This window comes from Neolamprologus multifasciatus, chromosome 3 (assembly GCF_963576455.1).
Source record: "Neolamprologus multifasciatus chromosome 3, fNeoMul1.2, whole genome shotgun sequence".
NCBI lineage: Eukaryota > Metazoa > Chordata > Actinopteri > Cichliformes > Cichlidae > Neolamprologus > Neolamprologus multifasciatus.
Window position 1 is genome coordinate 144,626 of NC_140441.1, and position 12,875 is coordinate 157,500.

A 12,875-nucleotide genomic window follows, 5' to 3' on the forward strand; every position below is an offset into this window, starting at 1 on the left:
TATGCGTACTTGCGTGTACTTGTGTGCACTTGAGTGTACTCGCGCGTACTTGTGTGTACTTATGCATACTTGAGTGTACTTGTGTGTACTCGTGCATATTTGCGCGTACTTGCGTGTACTTGCGTGTACTTGCGTGTACTCACGCGTACTCGCAAGTACTTGCATGTACTCACGTGTACTAGCGTGTACTTGCGTGTACTGGGTGGCTGTAGCTCAGGAGGTAGAGCAGGTCACCTACTGATCGGAAGGTTGGAGGTTCGATCCCAGGCTCCTCCAGTCTGCATGTCAAGTATCCTTGGGCAAGATACTAACCCCAAGTTGCTCTCCGATGCATCCATCGGAGTATGAATGTGTGTGAATGTAGTTAGAAAGCACTCAGTATAGAGATAGTGCTTGTGAGAATGGGTGCGATTGGGTGAATGTGGCATGTTGTATAGAGCGCTTTGAGTACTCCGGGAGAGTAGAAAAGCGCTATATAAGAATCAGTCCATTTACCATTTACCATTTTACTTGCGTTCTCGTGGACTTGTGATACGTCATCAGTAACAGTACTGTTTCAACTCAAAGTAGCATCAAGCCTCAACATTCAACAGCATCAAGCCTCAACAGTACTCTCAACATTCCTGGATGTCTTCTGGCTCCTCCCATTTTACCCAGCATGCATCAGTGGTGACTTATGTGGACTTGGTGCAGACAAATATCCCAGAATGCATTTTGTCCAAACTCAAACACGGCAGTGACAGAGGACAGCTGCTAAACAAATATGACTCTGTGTAAAAAAATAGCTTTTAAGATATTTTGAGGTGAGAATGTCGCTGTGTGAACTTCAAATATCAGGACATCACATATTTGTAAAAGCGCTCCGATATTTTCAGAGACGTCTGTTACCCACCAGCTGTCAGCTGACCATGAGGTCAAGGGTCACCAGAGCGAGAACAGCGGACTCCATCGTTTTTAACCCCCCGCGGTCTTTCACTGCTCAGGTTAAACATATAAGTCACTTAGATAAAATGTTCATGTTTGCTTTATTTGTGCCTGAAATACTGTTTTATCTTTTTTCTTAAAGAAATCTCCCACACCATGTGGAATTTCCACTGCAAATATTAATCACAGTAAAATTACGAGGGGATGGCAGTGAAACCTCTGGAGCTGTGATGTCATCAAGTCATCAAGTACACTGATGTTCCAGCTGTGGAACGACCGCGCTGCGTTCTCAGGAAGTCCGGACTGACAGGTGAACTTACAACGTACGGACTAGTGAGAACGCGAGTACGGAGTCGCGCACTTGAGTAGTGAGAAACGGGTTAGGTGTGTGTGTGTCTGTGTGTGTGTGTGTGTGTGTGTGAGTCCTCACCCTCAGGTCTGTACTGTGCTACTATGGTAACAGTCTGCCCGGCGTTCTTCAGAGCTGCTGCTGCCTGCTCATGTGTGGCGTACCTGAGGTCCACCCCGTTCACCTGCACACACACACACACACACACACACACACACACACACACACACACACACACAAACGTTAGTTGAGTGGATCTGTGGTCAGTACCTCTGCCTGACCAGCAGGGGGCAGCCTGGTTACACTTTTGTTTCTGCTGGTTACAAACTGATCTGTGACTGAGGACCAGTGCTGGGGTAACACCAGACAAGTTACTCATCAGAGTACTCTGATTACTTTTCTGTTGTAGTTTGAGAGTCTAAAGCACGTGTGTCAAAGTCAAGGCCCGCGGGCTACATCAGGCCCAGCGTACATTTACATCCGGCCTGAGAGATCATTTTATGTAGATGTATTATTATTGTTATGCATGGCCCGGTGATATGAGGCGCTAATAATATACAAACTACAGATCCCATAATGCAGCGCTGCAGCCTCCTTGCTGAACGCTAGGCTAACTGGGAACATTCCCACGTCAATCAAGTCAAACTTCTGTTAGAAGCTAGCCGCTCACAATGGTGGAGAGAAAAGTTGATTCTGAAAGCAGAGGCTGAAAATAAGTTTACAGACATGCTGGTAAAGCCGTGAGTCTTATTAGTGGAGCTAATGTGGCTGTAATTAATTTAATTTTAGACGGCACTACGAGACAAAACGTCAGGATAAGCTGAAAAACCTAAATGCAGAAACTACAGGAAGTAGAAGAAGAAGAATCATTTCAGCAGACGTTTGTCACCAGAGCAAAACCACAAAGTGAAGCTGTTGTGAAGTTTCATTGTAGCAGAGGAGCCAAATCAGCTGGTACCACTCTGAAGAGCTGCAGGAGGAAGCTGTGGACGTCTGTGAGCCTGAGCAGAAACACGATGCTGATCAGGTTTGTGAGATGACCACTGATTTAAGAACACAGTTGTGTGAAAGAAGCAAAAACTTTATTGCATCTTGCTGTGGATGAAAGTACAGACATGATGGACATTGCACAGCTGGCCAGCTTCATCCTTGGAGAGGAAATATTGGACATTAAATCGATGCAACGACAGGAAAAGACATTTTTTAAACGTATGTCAAAGTGTAACGACGTGAAACTGTCCTGGGACAAACTTGTTGGACTTACAACAGATGGAGCGCCGGAGCTGTGCGGTGAAAAAAGCGGACTAGTCAGCAGGATGCGAGTAAAGATGCAGGAGGAGAACTGTACCGGTGAGTTAACATCACTGCATCACACACCAGGAAAGGCTGTGTGGTCCTAAAAATGGAGCATGTAATGATCACCGTAACACAGACCGTAAATTTATCTGAGCTAAAAGTTTAAATCACGTCAGTTTCAGTCGTTTATGTGGGAAATAGATTCAGAGTTTCATTCCTCATCACACAGAGGTCCGCTGGCTGAGCTGGGGAAAAGTTCTCAACAGAGTTTTTGAGCTCATCAAGGAAACCTGTCAGTTCATGGACGTGTTTGATGCTGTGAAGGCGTTTCACGTGAAGCTGTCACTAATGCACCAGTGCAGCCTGCCTCACTTTCCCTGTTGCAGTAACGTTGAACCAAGTCAGCTTTGCTGAGCTGCAGCTGTGCAGATTCAGATGGAGCTGCAGTGTAATGATGCACTCAGGGAAAGTACGACACTGAACGCACAGTTTATTAGCTCCACCCCTGCAGCAACGCCCAGCTCCGCCTACATGCGGCTCCAACCTTGTGTTTGCTCTCATTTAGTTTTCTGGGGTTTTGGCAGCATGTTCATATTTCTAACTTGTGTAATTTTGACAGGATATATTTTTATGAAGAGCAAAATATTTAAAGTTAAAGTTTTTTTTTTTTTAAGTTTATTTAATCTGGAATAAAATTCCTGTTTGTTTTTATTTATATTTATGTTTAAAAAACATTGTTTTAGTGTTCAATGAATGTTTATCTTGTTTGGCCGCGACCTAAAGTGTGCCTTGACTTTTGGCCCCTGTGCGATTGAGTTTGACGCCCCTGCTCTAAAGTATTCCTATTATTTGGACTTCATGTTTTCATGAGTTATTTAGAGATAAACGTGATCAATAACTCCAGCAGGTGTTAGTTGTAAACACCTGTTGGAGTTATTGATCACATTATTCTCTAAATAACTCACCTGCTCTGAAGACCTGCTGTGTGTGTGTTTGTGTATATCTGTGTGTTTGTGTGTATTACACTGAGGATCTGTGTGTGTTTGTGTGTATTACACTGAGGATCTGTGTGTGTTTGTGTGTATTACACTGAGGATCTGTGTGTGTTTGTGTGTATTACACTGAGGATCTGGTCTCCCTTGCGCAGCTCCCCGCTCAGGTCTGCTGGGCCTCCTGCGAGGATGAAGGAGATGAAGATGCCCTCTCCGTCCTCTCCGCCCACGATGTTGAAGCCCAGGCCGGTGGAGCCGCGCTGCACGCACACCCTGCGAGGCTCCCTCGAGTACTCGTCCTCTCCCATCATGCCGCGGGGGATGGGGGAGTATCGCCGCGGTGACGGAGGAGGGAGGGCTTGTGGGTAATCGCACATGTAGTCCGGCTCCATGTAGGCTGCAGAGAGGACGGAAGAGTCAGCAGCTGATCTCTGACATCTGGATCAGGGTCACGGGTCTAACATCTGGATCAGGGTCACAGGTCTAACATCTGGATCAGGGTCACGGGTCTAACATCTGGATCAGGGTCACGGGTCTAACATCTGGATCAGGGACACGGGTCTAACATCTGGATCAGGGACACGGGTCTAACATCTGGATCAGGGTCACGGGTCTAACATCTGGATCAGAGACACGGGTCTAAGATCTGGATGAGGGACAGGTCTAACATCTGGATCAGGGACACGGGTCTAACATCTGGATCAGAGACACGGGTCTAACATCTGTATCAGGGACACGGGTCTAACATCTGTATCAGGGACACGGGTCTAACATCTGGATCAGGGACATGGGTCTAACATCTGGATGAGGGACAGGTCTAACATCTGGATCAGGGACACGGGTCTAACATCTGGATGAGGGACAGGTCTAACATCTGGATCTGGGACACGGGTCTAACATCTGGATCAGGGTCACGGGACTAACATCTGTATCAGGGTCACGGGTCTCACAGGTCTAACATCTGGATGAGGGACAGGTCTAACATCTGGATCAGGGTCACGGTCTAACATCTGGATGAGGGACAGGTCTAACATCTGGATCAGGGACACGGGTCTAACATCTGGATCAGGGTCACGGGTCTAACATCTGGATCAGAGACACGGGTCTAAGATCTGGATGAGGGACAGGTCTAACATCTGGATCAGGGACACGGGTCTAACATCTGGATCAGGGACACGGGTCTAACATCTGGATCAGGGACACGGGTCTAACATCTGGATCAGGGACACGGGTCTAACATCTGTATCAGGGACACGGGTCTAACATCTGTATCAGGGACACGGGTCTAACATCTGGATCAGGGACACGGGTCTAACATCTGGATGAGGGACAGGTCTAACATCTGGATCAGGGACACGGGTCTAACATCTGGATCAGGGACAGGTCTAACATCTGGATCTGGGACACGGGTCTAACATCTGGATCAGGGTCACGGGACTAACATCTGTATCAGGGTCACGGGTCTCACAGGTCTAACATCTGGATGAGGGACAGGTCTAACATCTGGATCAGGGTCACGGTCTAACATCTGGATGAGGGTCACGGTCTAACATCTGGATGAGGGTCACGGTCTAACATCTGGATCAGGGACAGGTCTAACATCTGGATCAGGGTCACGGGTCTGACATCTGGATCAGGGTCACAGGTCTAAGATCTGAATCAGGGTCACGGGTCTGACGTCTGTATCAGGGACAGGTCTAACATCTGGAACAGTGACAGGTCTAACATCTGGATCACAGGTTTAACTGGTTGCTGACTGTGTGTTTGACACAGTATTCTGGATGAATCAGTTATTAATGATAATCTTATCCATAGCAAAGCAAACATCCTGGACCTTCCTCTGAGTCTGAGTCTTGAGTTCACCTGCAGCAGGATCAAAGCCTGATAGGATCAAACATTCCTGGAGGAAAACCTCATTCAAGTCATTTTAAAGCCTGACTGTGTCCTGGTTTCATCTTCTGAGGAGTTTAGAATTAATCTGAGCTGAAAGTGCACATCTGTCCTCTGGGTGGCGCTGCAGGGAAACTAAAGTCATCATGCAGAGTGAACTCACATCTGTACAGACGACTGATATGCAGTATTATTTACAATATTACTGTAGTATTATCACTGTAATCAACCTGTGAGCAGGTCTAGTCACTGTGCTGCTGTACAGGTGTACTTACAGCTGGTCAGGTCGGGGGGGCTGTATCGATCAATTGGGTGGATGTACTGCGAGGTGGGCGTGGCCACCTTCAGGTAGACCACCTCTCCTGTATTCTTCAGGGCTGACACGGCGTCTTCGTGCAGGACGTCCTCCAGAGACATGTGGTTGACCTGCCGGGGGCGGAGCCTCACGTTAGACCACAGTCACATCAGTTTAGCGTGTCAGAGAGAACACGTGTGATGTTACGTACCGCCAGGATTTTGTCTCCGATCTGCAGCCGCCCGTCACGGTGTGCAGCCCCGCCCTCGATGATCTTGGTGACATAGATGCTGTTGTCTCCAGGGACGTGCTGGTTCCCCACGCCGCCCGCTATACTGAAGCCCAGACCTGCACCGGGGGGCGGGGTTAGATTAATAAAACCCAGAACACAGCGAGTGATGAAGATCAAACTGACTCATGGGAAACAACGTTTACAGATTAAAAAGGTGATGAACTAAAATATGTTACTGACGTAATGAGTGCGTCACAAAATGTTAAAAATATATAAAGTAATAAATCTCCAGGTGTGACAGGCTCCATATTAGGTGACACGTTCAGGTGTGTTTTAGGCAGGCTCTGCTTCCTGTTTGACCAAACTTTATTTATATCAGGTTTATTGAACATTACTACAGTGTCCTGCTGAGGAATCACAGTGTAAAAGTGAATCTCTTGTATGAAGCCTCTGTCATGTCTCTAATTCTTCTGTAGCTGACATAATAATATTTAAGAACTGTAATGACTCTAACAGTCCAGCAGAGGGCGGCAGAGCAGCTGGAATCACAGTTACATAAGAGATGAACACCTCTCCTGTCTCACCTTTGGGTCCTTTCATCAGTTTGATCTGTGTGATGCGTTCGCTCGGTGGGCGTCTCCGCAGCACGTACAGCCTGACAACAGGCCCCGCCTCCTTCAGCGCCTCCACAGCGATGGAGTGAGTGACCTCCCGGACGTCTACATCGTTGACGAATACGATGCTGTCGTTCACCCTGGTGATGAAGAGAGAGAGTCATTGTCACCTCCTCAAACAGCTGTTTGAAGGCTCAGGTGTGATCAGGTTTAGGTCCTTTAAAGGTGAGAGGCTCAGCTTCATGTCCTCAGAAAACACAAGCAAAGAGTCTGTGTCTGTTTGTGTGTGTGTTTGTGTTTCTGTGTGTGTGCACCTGAGGCGTCCGTCCTGGGCAGCGGCTCCTCCGGGGATGATCTTGGTGATGAAGATGGAGGGGTCGTCTCCGATGTGAGGATTGTCGGTTCCTCCCGCGATGCTGAAGCCCAGACCAGAGTTACCCTGAACACAACATTAACACACATGAACACACTGTACCTGACACAGACCTGGGTCTCCCTGTATGTGGATCCCGGATGAGCCCCCACTTACACCAGCACCCGGCCCATGTGCTCAGTGAGCTCATAAGTCAAATCTGGGAGTGAATCTAAGACAAACAGCCAGCAGAGGTCCAGGAGAGTTATCCAGCTGTCAGGCTAGCTTACTGCACAGCTGGATAACCTGGAGCTCTGCAGATGTTGGCGTTTTTATCAGACTCAGACTGATGTCTAAACCAGCTGACTTTTAGATCTTCAGCTCTCAGAGGGAAGACAGAGGAGAGAGGCTGAAGAGATATTTGGTGTTTTCTGGTTTTGTATTTTTGATAATCTTGAATTTTGGTTCTATGTTCTGTATTGTTTATTCTTCTGGTTATAGTGTTATATTCTGTTTTCTATAGATCCTGCTTTCTGTGCCGTTAGTTCCATGATGGAGCAACGAGGTGAAGAAAGACAAGCTGAAGGTTCGTTGGTCCAGCAGACCCAATGTTCCTCTGCTCATGGTCTCTGTTAGAGACAGGGGGAGTAACCGGACATCCAGTAAGTGGAGCTGCTGCTCCTTCACTTTGAAAGGACCCTGATGAGGACGTCCTGAGGAGCTGATACCTGTCACTGGGCCGAGAGGCCTCATGGTGTGAACTAGGACTGGGCGATATATCGAGTTTTTTAAAAATATCGATATATTTTTATACGAGATATAAGATGTGACAATATCCTTTATATCGATATAGTCTATATTACTTTATAATTATAGTTGTGGAGCCACAAGTTTGCCTCTCTTTCGTCCACTTTTGTCTTTACGCAACGTTACTCGGCCTCGCCTCTCCTTCACTGAACACAACTCCCCCTCCTCCCCCATCGCTTCACCTGCAGGCAGCGACAAGATGGACACGGCAAATCTCTGTTAGCGAGCTAACCACGCTAATGAGCTAACCATGCTAATGAGCTAACCATGCTAACGAGCTAACCACGCTAACGAGCTAACCACGCTAATGGGCTAACCACGCTAAGGAGCTAACCACGCTAAGGAGCTAACCACGCTAACACCATGCAGCCCCTCTGGGCTGCACAGCCTTAAATCCTTTCATTCTCTCAAAAGTTGACAGCGCGCCTTTTGTATGAATTCTGGTTGTGCTTACTGACCGCGAACCGATTTTATGTGGTACACGGTGCTCAGCAATCTGTCAAAAAATGTTATAGTACGACTTTGCTAAGCTACGGAGATGCAGCGCTTGATGGATTGTTGGAGCATTACAGCTACCGAGGAGCCTCGCGGAGTGATACGTACTGTGCCTCAACGTAATATTACCGTATTGTGTGCGTATAAGGACCATAAATGGCACCTGTAAGAGACACGGTTACAAAGAGGATTTCAAACTCCAGGCTGTCAGTCACGCAGTAGAAGTTGGGAACAGAGCAGCTGTGAAATCTGTCTTTGTTACTATGCTCTGCATCTTTTAGTTTACATTTTGACTGCACAATTGTGAGCTTTTTGTTATGCACAAAAACAACATAGTTTTCTTTTATTTATGGAGCATTATTATTTAATAAATGCTGATAATTTATTTTTGAGTAATTTCTTCATGTACATCTGCGCTGTATGTTAATAAAAGTGCCTGTGTGACATCTGGGACACAGCTGTGACTAAGAACTCTCTTTTTGTTCTTACTTTATGGCTTTAAAAAAATATTGAGATATACATATCGTATATCGCCATCCAGCTAAAACATATCGAGATATGAATTTTGGGTCATATCGCCCAGACCTAGCGTGAACTGAGTTCAGCCTCAGTAGCAGGTTACCATGACAGCAGTTAGTCAGCTGTTTCAGTCAGAGCTTCACTGACGGAGCAGAGGAGATGTTTCCGCTCCACTTCCTGTGATGGTGTCACCATGTTGCTGTCCACATGACCACAGGAAGCTGCGAGCTGTTGGCTGGAGACGTCCACAGAGACGAGCTTCACCTTCCTCTAACAAGACTGAATCTAATCCTCCTCATGCTCCTGCAGCTCTCTGGACCATCTGCCTGATGGAGATCAGTCCTGCCTGACATTACCCAGCAGCCCTTTCACTAATGTGTCTTCACAGCAGAGCTAAACCTTCATCATCATCATCATAAGCCCTGACAGGAACGTCTCATTTGCTTCCTGTTTTCTTCTTCTGTGGTGTTTCTGCCTGCAGCTCGTATTCAATGATCAGCTGTGCATGAATTATGCAGATGTGTTTGCACACTTCTCACTCACTGAGGACAGATGTTAGTGTCTCTGTCCACCCGCTGTCTCTGACACACCTCCACACTCATCCTCACCATCCTCCTCCTCATCATCATCATCCTCACAGAGTGCATGAAGGGCTGATGGGAGGTGACTCATGAAATCACTCCTGTGTGTGCTGACAGCTGTGCCTCTGTGAGCAGATCTGAGACCAGCTGATTAAACGTCAGGTTCACTGGTTTGATTTGTAAAAGGAGCTAAAAATAACCCGCTGATGTCAGGGGGGCGTGGCTTACATTCAGAGGGTGACGGCGGCTTTTAAATCAGAGTGATGCGTCTAAAAACAGAGCGGAGACGAGCTGGAAGGAGCGCGAGGACCGAGTGTTTCTCATCACTACACGTGTGTGCGTGTGTGCGTGTGCGTGTCTGTGTGTGTGTGTGTGTGTGTGTTTCTGTGTGTGTGTGTCTGTGTGTGTTTCTGTGTGTGTGTGTGTGTGTGTGCGTGTGTGTGTGTGTCTGTGTGCGTGTGTGTGTGTGTGTGTGTGTGTGTCTGTGTGCGTGTGTGTGTGTGTGTGTCTGTGTGTGTGTGTGTGTGTGTGTGTGTGTGTCTGTGTGCGTGTGTGTGTGTGTGTGCGCTCACCCTCTCCAGTGTGATCTCCTCGTACTCCAGCTCTCCCTCTGACCCGTTCATCTGTAAAAAAAAATAAACACATGAAGAGTTAAATCACATCCCAGAATATCTCTGCTCATCGCCACGGCAACTCCATGGTAACAGCTGTTGAGCCCTCAAGGGGCCCGGTTACCTGGGCAACTGTAGCCGTAGCTATAGCAACCAACTCTCATATCATCTGCTCCAAGCACTCATGAGAGCTTGGAGACACGGTTATTACATCACTTCCTGCTGCGGCGCTCTCTCCACTCATTAAACATACACCTCACTGAGTCATGTGACCAAACCCTTCACACCTCGTCCATCATCATCTTCATTTGTCCAGGTGAGGGTAGCTGGGGGCGGAGCCTATCAGTCCATGCCAGCTGTTTACGCTGTACACACACTCTACCTCACACTTACACAGGTTATCACAGGAGGACACACACACACCGCCCAGCATGTCCTCTGTCCTTCATGTCCTGAAGCACACCTGACATCATGATTCTCATGACATCATCATGACATCACTGACAGCCACAGATGTGCAGCTCCATCAGTGCCATTTAAAGCAGTCAGCAGGCGCTGTGCTAGCTACACCTGATGTATTCAAACCATATACACACCTCAGCCTCCATCAGGCTGCTTTACACCCAGCCAAACACCTCCAGAAAGGGCCAGGCTCAGTGAGGGGCGGCCATGTGCTGCAGCTATGAGGGAGGGTTCAGGGTCACCTGATCCTAGACCCGCCCACACACAGCTCTGACCATCAACTCACACACACAGCTGTAAACAGGGGTCAGAGCTCCTGCAGGTGTGTGTACAGGTGAGCTGTTAGTTTTCAGTCATTCTTTATGAAATGCAAAGCGGTTACTGAAACAGCTGCTAACAGCTGGAGCAGAGACAGATACACTGTAACAGCGTCTCTGTTTGTGACACGTTCAGATGATCCAAACAGGAAACAGCTGGAGCAGCTTCTCTGACAGTAAACTGTGTTAGAAAACGTGTCTGAGGGTTGGACGTCCTTTAATCCGCACACTGTAATAAAAATAGGAGCTAATAAAAGCTTTAAAGCAGATAAAAATAACTGCAGGATGTTTGATGGCTTGATCAAAGCTCCACAGGCAGCAGCTGGTAAATTTATCAGCTGTATTGTATTTGGAGCTCATCACACCAACACTGAGCCAACATGGCCTCCCTGTCAGGGGGCGGGGTTTGTGATTACTTGGAAATATGTTCTTGTGTTGTTATTATTAGTTAGCACTTAGTTGAGTTTTAGTCCAGTTTGTGTTATCATCCACGTCCCTCTCTCGCTCCCTCTCTCTTGTGTCAAGCTTTCGTGTCCGATTTCATGTCTCTCCATGTTTCCTGTTTTATTTTGAAAGTCCCATGTCCATGTTCGAAGGCCGCCACAATGACGTGGACCTAGCTGCAGAGAGCGGCCCAGAACAGAGTCTGTTGGCTTGGTGTTGTTGCAGACCTGTGCTCCACCAGGAGTCTACAGGAAAACTGATGTTCCATGTTCAGTGTGTTTAGCTCTGCTTCCCATGTGGCGTCTCATGTGTCAGCTGTTTCCACTTCCCTCATTACCCTGCTGTATATTTAAGTCGTTCAGTGTTGGGTCATCTGTTTATGTTGCTTCATGTCACGTTAGGTCTGCTCAGATTCATGCTCATGTTCTTGTGTCATAGTTTTCATAGGTAGTCTTAGCTGCTCCCAGTTTAGTTTTGTCCCAGTTTAGTTTTGTCCCAGTTTAGTTTTGTCCCAGTTTTGTGGTTTTTTCCCATCAGCCAAATAAACAGCCCACTTTTTGTTAAACCTTAATAAAACACTCGCAGTTTCCTGTTGACACACCTGGATACAGCAGCACAACATCTGTATCCTGACAGCTCAGAGAGCTGAAGCATCTTCACCCACTGATCTGCAACTTCCACCTAACCTCCACCCATGTCACACTGATGAAGGTCTTTAACACAGCTGGAGCCTCAGAAGGACCAGAGTGAAGGGATCAGGACCTCCATGAACCCACCACCTAAGCTAGCTAGCTAACTAGCACCTGCTCTACTGTACTCTACTCGGTTCTACTTGACTTTACTTGGTTACGGTTGGTTTTTGTCCCACCTCAGTCACTTCTTTGAAAGTCTGTTTATGTCACTATGTAAAATGTTTGTCATACCACAAACAAACCCAACGTCGGGGTCGTTATAGCAACACGGCACGAGTCCTGTGATGTCATGTGTGTGACACAAACACAACAATGGAGGACTTGATGTGTTCAACAATGGTAGACGTGTGCACGCTGTCATTGGACCACGGTGATGGTTTGTGTGCGGTCGTTTCGCTCACGGTGGGATTTTAAAATGGCGGGTTTGATTCCTGTGCCGGAGTCACGACTCATCCGCTGATGTCACTGACCAGCCAATTGGTGTCATGCAATCTGTTGATGTCACATTTTTGGCCCCGCCCAGTAGGTAAAGAAAAGTACCTGGTACCAGGAACTGTGACCTGATAGACGACCCTAAAAACCGAGTCGAGTCCAGTAGATCCCAGTGGAACTGAGGCTCTAATGTAGGTGGGTGCTTCAGGGCCTCGGCTGCAGTCTGTTTTCAGGGGCCCCAGGCCCCTGTTTTCCTTACATTACATTAAACCAACATGACAGCACAACCAGTCTCAGCCTGCAGACGGTTTTCATCGTGCTGTCGTTCACAGACAAAGACCCTGTCAGTGGAACTGTGCACGTTTAAATTCATGTAGTCACAGTCAATACAGGTGTCCAAATTCATAGGCTGCATCCTCCTGAGGACCCGGCCTTCAAAGTCTACGTGGGACAAAATATAACAGGACACTGGCATAAATTCTCGACCGTCTCACACTTCTGTTTAATCAGTTTTCTGTTTGATGTTTATTCAGCTGTGTGAAAACCAACCCACCAGGGGGATTAATAAAGT

At 47.3% G+C, this 12,875-nt stretch overlaps 1 protein-coding gene across 3 annotated transcripts in view; it reads right to left on the reverse strand.

Annotated features, from left to right (window-relative positions):
- Positions 1–12,875, reverse strand: part of LOC146520908 (disks large homolog 4-like) — a 45,890-nt gene that overhangs the window by 8,066 nt on the left and 24,949 nt on the right. For all 3 annotated transcript variants that reach the window (XM_085154331.1, XM_085154332.1, XM_085154333.1), the window contains 7 exons: positions 9,919–9,969; positions 6,907–7,031; positions 6,563–6,732; positions 5,958–6,094; positions 5,727–5,877; positions 3,690–3,958; positions 1,355–1,457 (listed from right to left, as the gene is read on the reverse strand). In XM_085154331.1, coding sequence (XP_085010457.1) covers positions 1,355–1,457; positions 3,690–3,958; positions 5,727–5,877; positions 5,958–6,094; positions 6,563–6,732; positions 6,907–7,031; positions 9,919–9,969 — 1,006 coding nt within the window. The remainder of the gene's footprint in view (positions 1–1,354; positions 1,458–3,689; positions 3,959–5,726; positions 5,878–5,957; positions 6,095–6,562; positions 6,733–6,906; positions 7,032–9,918; positions 9,970–12,875) is intronic.